The 18908-nt window shown below is 32.0% G+C and overlaps 1 protein-coding gene across 1 annotated transcript in view; it reads left to right on the top strand.

The window, feature by feature from the left end:
- The window catches only part of Rngtt (RNA guanylyltransferase and 5'-phosphatase), a 229378-nt gene that overhangs the window by 124489 nt on the left and 85981 nt on the right, over positions 1-18908 (top strand). Inside the window, exon 13 of the mRNA XM_026410973.2 lies at positions 9536-9636. Coding sequence (XP_026266758.1) covers positions 9536-9636 — 101 coding nt within the window. The remainder of the gene's footprint in view (positions 1-9535; positions 9637-18908) is intronic.

The following is an 18908-nucleotide window of genomic DNA, read 5'->3' on the forward strand; positions in this document are numbered from 1 at the left end:
TAATCCTGACACAACTGATATTTTGAGCTGGATAATTCTTTGTTATGACTAGTTGTCCTGTGCTTTGTAGGTTATTTAGCAGCATCCTCAGCCTCTACCACTAGATGGCAGTAGCACCTCCTTCCCTTTCTAGCATTCAGCCCAAAATGACAAGCTATTGCTAGATATCCTCATGGGGCAAGATTGCCCCTTATCGCAAGCCACTGCTTTACACAAGGAATATAACACTTGTGCTTCCAGTTAGTTTCCGTCTCCTTTAGTTTTAAAAAGTTCCCTTTGCCATATGGCCATCTACTTGAAAGCCAGGGTCAGCTCATATTTGCCACTTTGTTAACATCACTTTGTTGCCTGATATTTACGTTCACTGCCTTTTTTTAAGATGGTAATACGATATCTTAGGTCACATTGAAAATTGCGTTCAGACACAAAGCCACTCCTGGTTGTTTTCAATAGCTCACCTGATAAAATTCAATTTGTTTGTATAGAACTAAGTATTGCTTTTATCAGTTAAATATAGTTTTGATAATAATTTAATCTAAATCTATGTTGGCAAATTTAGTGAAATTAAAATGCATTACTAATTAAACACTAGAATATGTAGTTTGAAGGGATATTTTGTGTTGTTCTTGCTTATTGTTCTTATTTATAGTTTGGCAAGATTCTATGTTTCAAAGTGATAGATCATAAATATTTGTTTTCAAGGCTTAAATTTGCATTATTTAATGTCTTTTCCCCTATTTGTGGATCATAAATATGATTCTTTTGATAGTGATTGATATATTGTTTCATAAATATTGCTTATTTAACTTATTTCATAATTTCAAATATTCTATTTAAAAATAAATTTAAATATACCATAGGCAGATATTTTATAACAAGTCTTATAATTCTCCAAATCTGCCTCCCTTATTTTCTTCCCTTTTTCCCTGCCTCCCTCCCTCCCTTCCTTTCTTCCTTCCATACTGGTGATTGAACTAGGGCCTTGCACATGCTAGGTGAATGCTCTACCACTGAGCTACATCCCCAGACTCTTATTATTTTCTTCTTTATAATGTACTGATTAAGCTTTTCACTCATTTTATAGGCACAAGTTGATATGACTTCTGCTAAAGTAGAATTCACATTCTAATAGGTATTTCAGTACATTTTACTCATAGAATCTGTGTTATTGTTGAATCTACATTTAATAATTGGAAACTAGTACTTAAGATACCATTTTCTAATTTTTTAAATCATACATTTCATTTATTTACACAAAATTGCTCTGAAATTTCATTAGAGAAAGTTGAGTCTTGATTTCTAAAGGGGAGAATATGAATGATATTTGATATTTATTATACAAATAAAATTATGTATTAAATACTCTTAGAATTTTCTGTTAGGTAGTTGGGCAATTTTCTATTGCCTTAACAAAATAGCTGAGAACAGGTAGTTTATATGTAATAGCAGTTTATTTGACTTATAGTTCTAAAAGTCCATGAGCATAGTGCCAACACCTGGTGAAGGCTTTCTTGTTGCATTATAACATGACAGAGGACATTGCATGGTGAAACAGAGTGAGTGTGTACATTTATTTAAAGTCACTAATGCCATTATATGAGCCCCACCCTGATAACTTCATCTTTTTTTTTTGGGGGGGGGGTGGTACCAGGGATTGAACTCTGGGGCACTTGACCACTGAGCCACATCCCCAGCCCTATTTTGTATTTTATTTAGAGACAGGGTCTCACTGAGTTGTTTAGTGCCTGGCTTTCGCTGAGCCTGGATTTGAATTAGTGATCCTCCTGCCTCACTCAGCCTCCTGTTCCTCTGGGATTACAGGCATACACCACTGTGCCTGGCTCATCTAATCTTACTTTTTACCTCTTAAAAGGCCCACTTTTAAATAGCTATGAATTTGAAGATGAGGTTTCACCTGAACTTTGGGTTGGAGGGACACATTCAAGGGATAACATTGCCTGTTATGAGATAATTTTAAACCGTACAATCATTAAACTTTACTAAATTACAATAACTTGGATTGCATCTATTTTCTAAGTGATCCTATACTCATAGTCACTTATATAAATAAATAAGGAACAGAAGTACATGATGTATGTATAAAATTCCTGTCACTGAGGCTATGAATGGCTAGGAAAGGGATGGACATAACCTTTTTCAAAGTACATAGGCTCATTATTTCTTTTTCAGCCCATTTTACTTTGCTAATACTTCTTTCTCCCTTACTCTTTTTGAACCCTTATTACCATATTGAGCTACTTTACTAAAAGATCTGTAATATGTCTTATTAGGAATATGGTTAAATTTTTATCAGATTCTTCTCATTAATGGATCGACAGGAAAATTTTTCAGATTTCACATTTTAAGCAATTTACATTTAAAGGAAGTTTAGAGATATTTATTTGTGATCATCTAGAATTATATGTGTTACCTAATGAGTCTGTTATGGACAAAAATTTCTGTTGAAAAATTATATATCTTATTTTATTTTCATTCATGTTTAAACATAAGACCCAGGGGAACATAATACATATTCTTAAATATGCTACATATAAAAGGTGTAGCAAAACTGAAGTTATATTCAGTTGTCATGTGGACTTCTCTTTGAAATTGGTGATCCTATGACTAGGTTTTTTGCAGTTTTTCTCAAATTTATAAAAATTGGTTAGATTTTAGAAAAGCAATTTGATTTTCACATTTAAAAATAATATTAAGGAGGACATTCATTAGCAGCTTTTTCTTCCTATCTTTTTCTTAATATGTCCCTAATTCCATAATGTCCTTGCTGAATTGACATATTTGCTTTTCCTTTAGTAGATCCTACATTTTTCTATGTTTTTTAAAAATTTACTTTGTTTTTCCATACTACCCAGAACTATATACAAATTTACATTATCCTAATAAAAATACTAATAGCATTTTCCATAGAACTAGAAAAAACAGTTCTGTAATTTATCTGGAACTACAAAAGACCCTGTATAGCCAAGGCAGTTTTGAGAAGAATAAAATTGGAGGCATCACACTTCCTGATTTCATGTAATTTTATCAATCTCTGTTAATCAGAATAGTGTGGTCCTGATGTGAGAGCAAACACATAGACCAATGGACCAGAATATAGAGTCCAGAAATAAACCTAAGTGTCTATGGTCAACTGAGTTTTTCTTGTTGTTTTTATTGGGATTGAACTTGGGCCTTTTAAAAGTGTGTCATGTTCTACCACTGAGCTACACTTTCAGCCCCCAGTCAACTTAATTTTTGAAGAGGACACCAGGAATACACTGGACAAAAAGTAATTTCTCAATAAATGGCATTGGGAAAACTGAATATCCACATACAAAAGAATGATATTGGACTCTTATACCATATTGAAAATCAACAAAAATTAAATTAAAGACCAAAATATTAAGACCTGGAACTGTAAAGCTAGTAGCAAACATAGAGGAAAAGCTTTTTGACTTTTTCATCTTCGCAATGGTTTTTTGAATACCAAATGACCAAGTTCGAGTAACAAAAAGAAAAATAGACTAGTAGACTTACCTCAAACTAAAAAGCTTCAACAGAGCAAAGGAAACAATCAACATAATGAAAAGGCTGCCTATCATTGAGAGAAAATATTTTCAAACTATATATCTGATTAGGGGTTAGTATCAACTGTACACTATAAGGACCTCAACTCATTAGCAAACAACCAACTAAACAAACAAAAATCCTCCAAAGTATCAAAAAGTACTTGAATAGAAGATGAGAGATAACAAGTGTTGATGAAGATAGGGAGAAAAGGGAGCCCTTGCACTTGCACAATGTTGTTGAATGTGAATTGTTATAGTCGTGATGGGAAGCAGTGTGAACATTTTGTGAGCAATTAGTAGTAGAGCTACTGTATGACCCAGCAATCCCACTTCTAGGTATGTACCAAAAAAATGATATAAGCACCTTTATAAAGATATATGTGCTCCCAGGGTTCACTGTAGCATTATGTGTAATATCCAAGATATAGAAACATATCAAGGTCCTTTAGTGGGTGAATAGATAAATTGTGGCATATATATAAGATGGAAATTATTCAAGTTTAAAAAAAGGACACCTGCCATTTGTGACAATTTGGATGGAACCTGAGACCATTTTGCTATGTGAAATAAGCCCAGCATATAAAACAAAAGACTGCATGATCTCAATTCTGTGTGAAATCTTAATCCATTGCAGGGAAATGGATGGCATTAGAGAAGATTATGCTAAGTGAAGTTAGCCAATCCCCCAAAAAAACAAATGCTGAATGTTTTCTCTGATATAAGGGAGGTGACTCAAAGTCGGGTAGGGAGGGAGAGCATGGGTGGAAAATTACCTCGAGACAGGGAATAGGCGTGGGAGGGAAAAGGAGGGAGAATGGGAATAGCAAGGATAGTGGAAGAAGACAGTCATCATTATACAAAATTTACGTATGAAGATGTGAATTTGGTGTCAACATACCTTATATACAGAGATTTGATAAATTGTATAAAAGTGTATTAAGAATTGTAATGGGGGCTGGGGTTGTGGCTCAGTGGTAGTGCACTTGCCTAGCATGTGTGAGGCACTGGGTTCGATTCTCAGCAGCACATACAAATAAATAAAATAAAGATTCATCAACACTTAAAAAAAAAGAATTGTAATACAGAAAAAAGTGTGAATCTAATGCACTCCTACTGTGTTGTATGTAAGAAATAATAAAAGTCAATTTCATAGAAATAGTGTAGAACAGTGATTATCATGGGCCAGGAATGAGGGACTAGTCAAAGGGCACAAAGTTGCAATTATATAAGATGAATAAGCCTGAAGATCTATGTACAGCTGTACAATTTGTAGTTAATAATATTGTGTTGTGTACTGGAAATTTGCTGAGAGAATAGATTTTACATACTGTTTTATGCACACATATGTGCTAACTATGTGAGGAAATGTATATGTTAATTTGATTGTAATAGTTTCACTATGTATACAAAAATACCATGTATTACAGTTATTAGTATTTACAATAAAATCCATTCAAGTAAGTTTTGATTTAGTTGAATAAATGCATTCCAATTAGGTTAACCATAAACTGAATATAAATATATTATTATTATAATTTATTCATGTTTACATTTTATGTATATATGAAGTCAATAATAAGAGCACAATAAATAATCACATAAATGGCTTTGTTGTGAAACTATCTCCACTCTGTTTTCAAAACTCTTAATCACAATAAACAGGAATATGTAATCATTAAACATCGACTTCCCGTATTTTCTACCTCTATCCCAGGGAGCCTCTAATCCACTTTCTGTTACTATGATTTTGTCTACTTTAGTTTTTTCTTATAAGTGGAATAATACAATATTATTTTGTGTTTGACTTATTTCGAGCATATTGCTCTTAAGGTTCGTCCATTTTGTAGCATGTGTCAGAATTTCATTCTGTTTCGTGGCTGAATAATAATAGTTCATTGTATGTATATGCTCCCTTTTTAAATTCATTCTTCTGTTGGTAGAAACTTTATAGTTATTTTTACCTTTTGACTTTTGAGAATGATGCTGCAGTGAACATAGAGTTCATATAAGTATAAGTATCTATTTGAGAAACTTTTCAGTTTGTTGGAGTATGTAGGTAGGAGTAGAACTCCAGTGTCATATGGTACTGCAGTGTCAGAGGGTAATTCTCTATCTTGTATTTTCGAATTGACAAGCTGATGTCCATAGTGACTGCATCATTTTGCATTTCTTCCAACAGTGTACACAGATTGCAATTTCCCTACAGCCTCACCATTATTTGTTAATTTCTGTGTTTTTTATTTTAGCCACCTTTATAGATATGTGAAATGTCATTTTATTTTGGCTTTGTCTTGCTTTTCCTTAATGACTAACTATATTGTATTTTATTTTCATTTGTGTATATCTGTTGAGAAGTGTTTATTCAAGTCCTTTGACATTTTAGGTTGGGTTATTGGTCTTATTGTTGTTGAACTGTGGAAGTTCTTTATATATTCTGGACATTAAACCCTTTTCAGATATATAATTCGCAAACATTTTCTTCCATCATGTGGGCTCTCTTTTCACTATCTTGGTAGTGTCCTGTGATGCACAAAAGTTTTATTTATTTATTTGTTTATTTTTTACTGGTGATTGAACTCAGGATTTCATGCATGCTGGGCAAGCTACATTCCCAGACTTGAAAAATTTTTACTGAGATGGATATTGTGAAGTTGCCCAGGCTGGACTCCAACTTTAAATTTTCCTATCTTAGTCTTCTAAGTAGCTAGGATTTACAGTTGTGCACCACTGTGCTGGACTTTAAAGTTGTCCATGCTTCTGAAACCCAGTCTAAATCCATTCCAAAATCCAAGGTCAAGAAGATTTACTCCTGGGCTGGGGATGTGGCTCAAGCGGTAACGTGCTTGCCTGGCATGCGTGCGGCCTGGGTTCGATCCTCAGCACCACATACAAATAAAGATGTTGTGTCTGCCGAAAACTAAAACATAAATATTAAAAAAAAATTCTCTCTCTCTCTTTCCCTCCCTCCCTCCCTCCTCTCTCCTCTCTCCGCTCTCCTCTCTCTCTCTTTAAAAAAAAAAAAAAAGAAGAAGATTTACTCCTGTATTTTCCTCATATGTGTGGAAAGACTTATGTATGCCATTATATTTAGGTTTTGGATTCATTTTTAGTTAATTTTTGTATATACTGTGGAGTCTGTCTTTAATGTTTTACATGTGGAAATCCCACTGCCCAGCACTCTCTGGAAGAGAGTATTCTTCCCTCATTGAATGGACTTGGTGCCCTTGTAAAACATCATTTGCCTATGGATATATAGGTTTATTTCTGTACTCTAATTCTATTTCATTGGTCTTTGTGTCTATCCTTTTGCTAGTATTGTATTGCTTTGATTACTGTAGCTTTTGAGTAAGTTTTGGAAGTAGAAAGTGAGAATATTTTTGTTCTTTTTAAAAGATCAGGGCTGGGGATGTGGCTCAAGCGGTAACACGCTTGGCTGGCATGCGCGGGGCGCTGGGTTCCATTCTCAGCACCACATAAAATAAAAAGATATGTCCACCGAAAACTGAAAAATAAATATTAAAAAAATTCTCTCTCTCTCTCTCTCTCTCTCTCTCTCTCTCAAAATAAATAAATAAATAAAAGATCATTTCAGCTCTTCAGGATACCTTGTGATTTTGAAGTTTGGTATTTTCATTCCTATGAAAAATGTTGGAATTTTGATAGGAAATGCATTGACTCTGATATAAATGGTCCCTAAGTAGTACTGACATCATAGCAATATTAAGTCTTTTTATCTATGAATATGTGGTCTCTTTCCATTTTTATTCCTTATGTAACTTCTCTTATCAATGTTTTATAGTTTTTGCTATATGGATCATTCACTTTCTAGGTTAAATATATCCCTGTATATTTTGTTCTTTTAGAAGCTATTGTCAATTTTCTTTTTGGATTTTTATTGCTGGTATATAGATACTAAGTCAAGTTTTTGCATGGATAATATCACCAAAAATATTCTTTGAGATGTGTTTTAGTAAAAGCTGTACAAGACCTGTATACTGAAAACTATAGAACATTACCGAGGTTCACTTAAGGAGACTTAAATAAGTGCAGAGACTTTTAGTACTTATTAATCATAAGATGCAGTGTAAAGTTATCTTTTTTTCCCCTTAATCTATTGATTTAATACAATCCTGATTAAATTCCCAGTAAGGTTATTTTTCATAGAAATTGACAAGCTGACTTAAAAATTCATGTGAAAATAAAATGTCACATTAGCTAAAAGTGTTTTGAAAAAGAAAAAAAGTTTTGAGGATTTGTACAACTTGTTTTCAAAATTTATAAGTTGAGACTGTGCTATTAGCAGAAAGAAAGGCATATATGTCAATGCCACAGATTAGTGAGGACAAAAATATACTTATATTTCTAACAACTGATGTTTGATCAAGGTGCCAAGACAATTCAATGAGGAAAAGACAATCTTTGTAACAAATTGTGCTAGATTAATTTAATATTCATCTGCTGAACGGTGAACTAAGCCTTTACATCACACCATATAAATAAGTAAACTTGAAATGAATCATCTACCTAAAAATAAGAGCTAAAACTATGAAAGTTCTCTACGAAGACACAGTAGGGAAAATTCTAGTGACTTTAGATTAGAAATGGATTCCTTAAACAGGACACAAAAACTTGCAGATTATGTAATTTTAAAATGGCTAATATTTAGGGGGGTTGGGGTTGTGGCTCAGCGGTAGAGCGCTCGCCTAGCATGTGTGAGGCGCTGGCTTCGATCCTCAGCACCACATTAAAAAAATAAATAAATAAAATAAAGATAAAATATATTTTTAAAAACAATGGCTAATTTTGACCTCATTAAAATTAAAAAAAAACTTTGCTCTTCAAAAGAAATTGTTAAGAAAATGAAAAGACTGTCCAAAGACTGGTAGAAAATATTTGTAATACATAGGTGAAAAATATATAAACAACTCTTCTTACAAGTCAATGACGAAACAAACAGCTCAGTAAAAATAGGAATAAAAGATCTGAACACTAAGTAAATGAAAAATCTTCAACATTTTTTAATTGTTAGAGAAACGCAAATTATGAAAATGGTTAAAATTGAAAAGACTGACAATGCCTAGTCATAGGGTAGATGTTGAACAGGCTGACCAACATACATAGCTGGTTGGAGTGGAAAACATTACAGCCTTGCTGGAAAATAGTGTGATGATTTTTTTACAAAGTAAAACATGCATTTACTACATGATACTATCATTCCATTCTTCTAGGTATTGATCTAGGAGTTATGAAAACGTGTATATATGTTGACTAGCATTATTCATGATAGACAAAAACTGTGAGCAATCCAGATATCCATCAAACTGTAAATGCATAAGCAATTGGTGTTATATGTATACAAAGGAATCTTACTCAGCAATAAAAAGGAACAAACTCCTAATACATAACCAGCATAACTGTATCTCAAAAACCTTATGTTGTTGCTATGCATTTCTGAGGAGCCACACAACTATAGTGATAGACAGCAGGTCATCGTTATGAAAAATTAAGGAGAGAGAATTGACTGCAAATGTCGGGATGCAACTTTTGGGTCACTGAAATGTTCCATGTTATGATTTTGGTGATAGTTATATGGCTGTATCTCTTTGTTAAAATTCATTGCCTAATTTTGCTCATTGTAATTTATCCCTCAGTAAATATGAATAAAGAAAAATAAGTTTTTAAAAAAATTGTCAAACTTTCTTTAAGCCATAGAAAGATTAGATTGAAAAGCTGGTTTTATTTTTCTCGACTTTCATAAGGAAGGGTCTGTATCTTTGGTAGGAAAAGAAGAAGGGCCATCAGAAAGGAGGGATATATTTATTCTCATTTGTTGGTAGAAGATAAAAAAATCATGTTCAGAAAAGAAGTAATTTTGCTTATTAATAAAAGTAATGTTATATTTAATAAATTGAATTTTGAATTTTTAGCTTGTTACTAATTATTATCATCATTTTAATTCACTTTAGAAATATAAGCCTGGTCGATGCGATGATATTTTGAAATGGAAACCCCCGAGTCTGAATTCTGTAGATTTTCGCTTAAAGATAACAAGAATGGGAGGAGAAGGGTAAGTATTCCCCTTACCAATACTTTCTCCCAACCTGTCATTTTTGCATGAAATAATAATCTAAGGCTTCTTTATTTCTAGGGTATTTTGCAATATGTTTAAAAAGAATGTGAAATATTTTCTATTTCACGTGTACATCTATCTTATTTTTAAAGATAATTCATTCTTTGACCTACAGTGACTAACATTTTGTAGCAACCTTTAAATTTCGCTTTTAGCCTTAAAAATCCTTTTTAATTTTAAATGGCTACCAGTGATATTAAAAATAAACTTAATCCTACCAATAAATGTAAGGTGATCATAGGGATTATGATAAGATTTATTGAAATAAGTATTTTTTTACTTTGAAAAGATATTACTTCAAATGGTTTACTAGTTCTATAGTTTACATATAAGTAATTTACATATACTTGCATATGCACAGCAAACATTTATTCATACTTTAGTTAGGGTAAAGTTTTCATGTTGACATTAAGATTTTTTATGATGTTAGGAGTTAATTTTTTCATTTATTAGAATGCCTCCTTTGTAGTTGCTGTTTTAGAATAAAAGATGTTTCAGCATGAATATGTTCATTGCATTTTCAAATTGTTTATTTTACTTTGTTCTAAAATTTTTAAGACATTTAAGTAAATTCAACAAAATGAAAAATGCTTAATCGTAAGGAGAGATCATAAAAAAGTGAATGATAACAGTAGCAAAGAGATTACAGTTTACCAATGTATGCCATGAAATTCATTTTACCTATCAAATGTAAAACAGGTATGCCTTTTGTAGATAGTGAAAGAAAGGATATACTTTTTAAAATAAGAGATAACAAGTATAAGAGAGGATGTGGAGAACAAGGAACTCCTAACTTCTGGGCACTATTAGTGGGAGTGTGAATTGCATAGTTACTATGGAAAATGGTATGGAGATCTCCCAATAAAATAAAATAACCATATCATCCAGCAATCTTATATGAATATATCCATAGGAAACACCATCAATAATTTGGAGATCCGTACACCCATGTTTATTTCAGCATTATTTATCATAGCTGAAATGTGGAACAAAGGAAAGACAAATGAATAAAAAATTATATTCAGTATTAAAAGAAAGAAAATCCTATCATTTGCAATAATATGTATGACCCTGGAGGAAAGTATGCTAAATGAAATAAACACAGATAGATGGATACTGCATGATCTTATTTGTATGTGGAATCTAAAAAGTCTAACTCGTCGAAGTAGAAAGAAGAATGGTCTTTGACAGGGGCTGGGTATTGTGAAAATCAGGATATGCTGATCAAAGGGCTTAATGTTTCAGTTATGTGGAATGAATAATTTGAGATCTAATGTATACTATGGTAACTATAGTTAATATTGCTGCACTGTATACTTGAAATTTACTTAAAAGGTAGAGTTTAAGTGTTCTCAACACACACACACACACACACACACACAACTGTGTGAGGTGATAGGAATGATAATTAGCCTTATTGTGGTCACCATTTCTCATTTCACAATGTATTGAATATTAAAAAATCACACTGTGCACTATAAATAATATTTATTTGTCATGTATACCTCAGTAAAGGTGGAAGAAGGTTAAAAAAAAAGGATGTTATCTGTTATAGGAATTGAGACTCCATAAGATTAGTCTCTTAAGAGAGCAAAAATTCTCAAAGAAAGGATACTATGCAATGTATTGAATTCTAAGTAACGAAAGGGCTTTAACTAGGCATATGGATACTAGTTTTCCAAAAATAGGGTATTTAATATTTTACATCTTTACATCCTAATTGTTCAGAACTTAATTATTGATTGAGACTTAATGGCCAAAATAAAATAAAATAAAATAAAAAATTGGTAGAGAATAATTTTCCGGGGCCCCTAAATAGGTATTTTGCATTCATGGTCTGATTTTAACATAGGAATAGATAAGTTTCAACTATTGATGGGAATGGGTAGATAACACATTAATACCCACATGTATGAATGATTTGGGGGGCAGTTTCCAAAATAGTTTCTCTGATTTAAATGTTGGGTAAATATTGATTTGTAGTAAACTCAATCTCTTATTACCTGTTTTTGTGCCTCAGGTTCTTCATCATCAAATAGAAATCAGCCTCATAAGAGTTTTCTGAGAATTAAATATGTAAAATATCTAGAATAGAACCTGGCACATGATAAAACATTTCAATGTTTGCTATTATTTTTGTTTTAATTGAAATAGGTTTAAAAGTCCATATTTCTTTCATGTCACTCCTGCAGTTTTATCTGTTACTGGTGTACCACATAAGTTCAGCTTCCTATGTGAACGGTTTCCTATTTGATGCCAATCTTTGTTAATTTTTCCCTTTTGAAATGCATGTATTTTTGACTCATGAATTTAAAATGGTGGTTAAAAAGAGACCAGTGTCTCTGAAAAAGACAGTAACAAGTGGTGATGAGAATGTGGAGAAATATTGATATTAAGATTGTAATTGCTACACTTTGGCCTGCAGTTTGGTAGTTCCTCAGAATGCTAGAGACCCAATTAATTCTACTTTCAGGGTATGTATACCCAAGAGAAATGATAATCCATGATTCTTCTTAGCAACATTATTTATAATAGTCAGAAGATGTAAACAACTCGTATATCTGCCAACTGACAAATGGTTATTGTGTAGACAAAGTAGCTCTTCTATCCATCACACTAGTGTAGATCTTCTTAAGCAAAGGGGCTCTGGATTTATACCACCTGCATTTCAATTCCAAATCTGCCACTATTAATCAAGTTAACGTAGTCTCTCTATTGCTTATGTTTCTAGAACTCTATAATATGGATAATTGTAGAGCCTACCTCCTGTTGGAGTTTAATAAAATAATGCATGTAAAACATTTAAGATTTTTGCATGCTTCACAATGAATATTAAATATGTATTTGTCATTATTAATTTAAAAAAGATCACTGTCTCTTTATATTATCCTTTGGCAGAAAACAGAAGAGCCATATACTATGGCTGTGAGATATAATGTTGGTCATGCCAGGCAAAAGCAGATATCTTCTGATAGTACTTCAGATTGGTATAGAAATAAAAGTATTTGTCATTTTGTGGTTGTATATAATCAAAGAGGTTTTGTTTATTTGCTTCATTAAAGATAGCACATCTGGAATAGCAACTGCAGTTGGTATAACAACCGGATTAAATTTATGATAATTCATAATTATTCTAAGTCTTTGAGGGTGGCACTTGTCTCTGTATTTCCCTTGGGTTCTTCTGGTGGAGAGGGCAAGTTGTAGGGACTTTCATTTGGCCTTTTCTAGAATAATGACTCTTACTCAATGGGTCAGAGAGCCACAGTGAAAATTCTTTCAGTTGCCAAGTATTTCTCCCCAGTATATCCATCAACAGAAAAATAACCAAGATTGTATTTATGAAGATCCTTGTCCACTTAGATTTGTTCTTGGAATTTATTTAAACTACTTTTAACTGATACATAAGAACAAAAATTATACTTATTTATGGGTGCCATGTGATGTTATGGTATGGCTTTACATTGTGTAATGTTTAAATCAGGTCAAACTTCTATCTCTTTAAACATTTATTATTTCTCTATAGTGAAACCATTCAGTTTTCACTTTTGCTTTTTGAAAAAAACAAGGACAAAAAACATAGCACACCAGAATTTCTTCCTTCCATATAATTGTAATTTAGTTCTCTTTGATCAATCTCTTTGTTTTTTCTTCATCTCCACTCTCCCAGCTTCTGATAATGAGTCTTCTCTTCTCAACTTGTATGAGATAACTTTTTTATACTCTGTGTATGAGTTAGATCTCATAATACTTGTCTTTTTGTGCCTGGCTTATTTCACTTAACATAATGATTCCAGTTCTATCCATGTTTTTTGCAAATGACAGAATTTTATTTTTTCAGCCAGAAACACAATTATCACCCAAATAGTCTAGTTCTCTATTTAATTGATGGATCATGAGGGCATTGTGTGTTTCTGACTAATTGTTTAAAGTGAGTGTCCTGTAATTTTCCAAGTGGTCTGGGCATTTTTTTTTTTTCCAGTGCACAGTCACCCTAGCAAATGCTGACAGTCCTTTGGAAGATAGTTGGAAGACTTATAGTTAAGTGTTAGCATTTTTTTTTTCTGTAAAAAGCCAAATAGTAAATATTTTAGGGTTTGCGGTTCATTACAGTCTCTGTCTCAGCCACTCCATTTTGCCATTGTAATGCAAAATTGAACATAGGCAGTATGTGGATGAATGAACCTGTCTATGTTACAATGAAGCTTTATTTACAATAGCTGATTTCACACCTGGGGAACTATAGTTTGCCAACTGCAGTTTATAGTATACACTTGTGATAGTGTTGTAGGGTATTTCTCTGCAAGGGGATCTGGACCCCTTCTATCAAAGGGGCTTAGGTTTGTTAGCCAGTTAAGGTCTGTGCATTTGAAGATGAGAAGTGCTAGCTTCATAGCAGCTCAGTGGAATGTGTAGAATGGATTAACTGGCTCTGCTTTACTTGCTATTGAAAAAGTCCTGTTAATCTGCTGACTAGAATTTTTTTCGTCTTGCTTATGTTTATTTAAAAAAAAAGAAAGAAATTATAATGGTAAATATATTGAGAATGTTCAAAAATATTCTTATATAAAAAGGATTAAGTCAGCAATAATATAGTTAGTAAACTGTGGGGGTGAAAAGCTTTTATTACTTTGCTCAGAAAGTTCTTCCCTCTTCCATTTTGAAATGGGATCTTGATCCACTTATTTCACTTAAAAATATTTGAAGAATTGAAATTAGAGATAAAAACTCAATATAATCAGTATTAGTATGTAATATACTTAGTGACTTATGCTGTTTGGCATATAGCATATGTACATTTCTATGAATAATAATGGGTAACTTTCATCTTTTAGGAAATGACCCATAGTAACTCTTTTCTTTCTTTCTTTCTTTTTTAATACCTTTATTTTATTGATTTGTATGTGGTGCTGAGGATTGACCCCAAGGCCCCACACTTGTCAGGCAAGTGCTCTACTGCTGAGCCACAACCCCAGCCCCAGTAACTGCTTTCTTATTTGAAAATGTTCTCATCACCCAAGCATTTTTGAAGAATAATGCCTCATGACTTTCAGTCTTTGAATGGTTACTATCCTGAATATTCTTGATAATGTTTTATTTCTGATATAGCGTAGGAGAGGAAAGTAGGGTCTGTGGCTAACTTCTTTTTAGTTCTGCAGCCTGGATATCTCTAGAGTATTATTGATTTCTGTTAACCTTTTTGTTTCATCCTCCCTACTTCTTAGAGAAAAATCATTTCCAGGCCACCTACTAAAAGCCAATATCATAATGAAAGTGCCTATAAATAACTAGTAGGAGAAAAGAGAATGTAGTTTTCTGCTTTTGATATTTTCACTTGTTAATTTATGAAAGAGAAATCAATATTTTTTTCATCATTTAGGTCTATAAAATTTTTCTTATTTATTAATTTTAACACTGTTCTTTATATCGAGAGCCTTTTGCTTGTGTTATTTGTTCTCAATGCATGTTTTTCTTAATTGCAGTCTCTTAATTTACCTTTTGTTTTTGTTATGAGAATTTTATTATCTATTAGATATCTCTGTGGAATCTTATAGATTAAATGCTACTTAATTTCTTACTTCACATTGAAGGTTATTGGGGAACTAATCCAGGTAATTTAGGAACACAATATTTGTAGAGCTTCTTAAGGGGATGGGATGAGAAGAATGGAAAGCAAATTTAGAACTTTGTTAGTAGTTTTTTTGTTGTTGTTGTTCATTTTTTTTAAATGGTTTGGAAACTCTACAAACTATTTTAGAAATGTTATGGGATTGAAAAAAATGAGTAGAGAGATTGTTGAGCATCTGCAACAAGGAAGGAAGAAGATACAAATATTAGATGGAGGAAGATAGTGAAGAACCCTATGGGATGGATTAAAAATTTAAATTATTAAATATGTATATAAATATATATACACATACTTGTGTGTGTGTGTGTACATACACATAGCCATGTATTCAAATACATATAAAATGTGGATTCGTTTATGTACTGGGTGATACACATTCACACACATTTCTTAGCTCTGTCTACTGAGATAGTCTAAGATACCCTAGAAATAATGAGCACACCTGTCACCCATAATGTTGGTGTCTAATACCATCCCTCACTGAAAAGAGCCAGATATCCTGGGAGAAATGACCTATTTTTAGTGCTGGATAGGGAGGATATGTTAAAGCATGTCAAAAAGATGCAGAATTTAAAGGGCCCATACTTGATGGAGCTTGAACGGACTCTCTTGTCAAATCTATGATAATTTGAGCATCAAAAGGACAGTAATGAATTATAAGCTATGATAAAAACAGGATCCATGAGTTCATAGAGTTTGTAAATGAGAATAAGAAGTAGTTTTAGTAGAATGCTGATTAGTAAATATGGAGGGAGTCCTGAGAGAATCATTTTGTCAACTTCAGAGTAAAGTTTGATTCCAGCAAAAATAATCAGTGGATGATACTAAGTCTAGGAGAGAAATTTTTCTGAGAAATAGAATAATTTCATAGTTTAAAAATATCTGTCTGTGGATTACTTATAATCTGCAAAGGGAAAAATAGTAACTATACAGTTACTTATCAAAATTAAGTTAGGGGGCTGTAGCTCCATAGCAGAGCGTTTGCCTCATGCTGGGAGATACTGGGTTTGATCCTCAGCACTACATTAAAATAAATAAAGATATTGTGCCCATCTACAACTAAAAAATATTTAAAAAATTAAATTAGAAGTGAGAATAAAATGGATATTGTTTCAGTCACCTAGTATTCTGACTGTGGATGTATAGCTTTAATGAAGGAACAAAAAGATATCGAATGTGGAATTCTGGATTTTTTTAAAGGAATCTATATTATGCAAATATGTCAGGGTCATGAAGAAAATCTGAGAAATGAATACACATAACATACAATTTCAGGGGGTCGAAATAAAAATATATTATCTCTGAGAAGTATAATATCTTTGAGATACTTCCCTACTCTTTGCTATCCCTTTCTTTATTGAGCATTTGTTCATTTTTTTCCTTCCTGTGTACCAAGCACTAAAGTATATTTAGTGATTATTTTCTAAATTGAATCACAATTTTCTGAATCATAATTACCACAGCACTGTTATAAAATTATTTTGGTGATTTCTTATCAAACAGACTTTTAATTATTATAGAACAATTAATAAACACTTTTGCTGAACATTAATCATATAAACGCTTTTTGTTTTCCTCTCCCTTATGAGGAGGGAGCATCTTGACCTTTTTAATGATACTGTATAGAGTAAAGAGTATCAAGTTAGCAAGAACAATTTGAGATAATTGAATTTGAGGTATAGTAAAAGAAAAAAGAGATAGATTTGAAATCTTTTTAAAAATAGTGTTGAAATGTTTTAAGTCACTTGAATAAACATTTGTCTGACGTTTAGGATACTGGAACCTAACATAAAATAATGTTTATATTGACAGATGGAGATTGACTAAGTCTGTTACTTAAATATGTAAAGATAGTTGGTACATGAAAATTCCAAAAGGGGTTTAGGATTAACTTGTGATAGGTGGACTTTGTGATTGGCTCATCAGATTTTAAATATTCTTGAAATCCTGTGTTATAACTGGACTGTCTGGGCTTATTTTGTTACTGTTTGTGATTTATTTTTATTGTTACTTAATTTTAATAAAAAATCTAGCATGTAAAATTTATTTAAAAAATTTGTTGATCCTGTCCTTGGCATCATCTATTAACTTTTCTAGATGTTCTTTACACATATCAATAGCTATACAGGTATTTTTGCTACTTAGGGAATATAGCATTTTCTGTGTATTTATTAAATTAGGGTTTTTATTGTATTAGTCAATTTATTTATTCCCTTTACTAGTTCCACCCCATATAAGAAATGTTGAAGCCTGGAACTATAATCAAATATTCTTTGTATATATAATGTTATTGTATTTAGATGTTATGTTGTTTGATTTATACCAATTTTAATGAATATTTCTGACCCCAGATCACATTTTGCTATTATATTAGTACTTTTTTATTACTTTTCTCTCCTTTAATCCTAAATTCTCCCTAGTCTTACATTATATCACCTCTTCTGCTTTTTTTTTTTTTGTGTGTGTGTGATTTGTTTGGTGTTTCTTTGCTTATCCTTTCATCTGAAGCCTTTTTGTTTTACTTTGGTAGGTAATGACCAGAACTATCAGCCTCTAAGATTCCTGGGCTTTGGGACATACCAAGTATTTGATCCTCAAGGACCAATTTACACATTTTCAATGCAACTGTGCATGTGTGATAGATGACTGTTTCTTTTTATGAAATCAGTTGGTAATATAGCAGTGTGGTATGTTGAATGTTAGTTGGTAAACCTGGAGTCTGGCAAGCTAAAGACAATTTAAAAAAAATTATTTCAGGTAAAATTCCTAAAAACATATTCTATCTAATTTTATATTTTGAACATGATTAAAGGGATAGAATATTTCCTATGACTTTATATTAGTCTACTGCAGAAATAATTATTTATAATGAAAATGTGACTAAGCCCTAGTAAAATGAGGGTGGAATTTTGAAATAATCTGTTAGTACAGTTTGCTATATTAGAATTTGCCCTAAAGTATTTATGAAGTTACTCTATGTATATATTGCTAAACACTCTAATTTCAAATTCTTATTTTTTTTTTAAGAATAAAGGGAAGAAAGATTTCAGCTTTTAGCCACTGTGCATTTCTAAATTAAAATCATGAATAAATTTAATAGCTCTAATTATTAAAATAATTGTGAAATTATTAGTAATAGAACCATATTCCTTAACTTTCATAGTCTGTTTTTGAATCGGGCTGTTTAATTTGGTGTAAAGAGTTAATTATGATGAGAGGATATTTAATATCCTGTAGCATATGACAGCTTCAAAATATAAATATGGTAATTTATTATAAGAAGAAGAAAGCTAGGATACATCATTGTTAATGCACGCCTTTTATCTCTGGAAAATGGAACTCATATTAAGCTTTGAATCTCAGGGGAGAGTATATGGGGGAGGGTATGGGATAGGCTCACTTTATTCTTTGTGTACATCAGAAAATTAGACTTCCAGGTATTGAATAAAGGGATAGTAAGAACAATTACAAGATTTTTGCAAAGCTACATATAATGGTAGAGTGCTAGTTTCTAATATCTTAGTTTTGATATGTTGGTACTTGTTATTTATAATCTTTGTTTAAAAATATCTTAATCATAGGA

This window comes from Urocitellus parryii, chromosome 8 (assembly GCF_045843805.1).
Source record: "Urocitellus parryii isolate mUroPar1 chromosome 8, mUroPar1.hap1, whole genome shotgun sequence".
NCBI classification, from domain to species: Eukaryota; Metazoa; Chordata; class Mammalia; order Rodentia; family Sciuridae; genus Urocitellus; species Urocitellus parryii.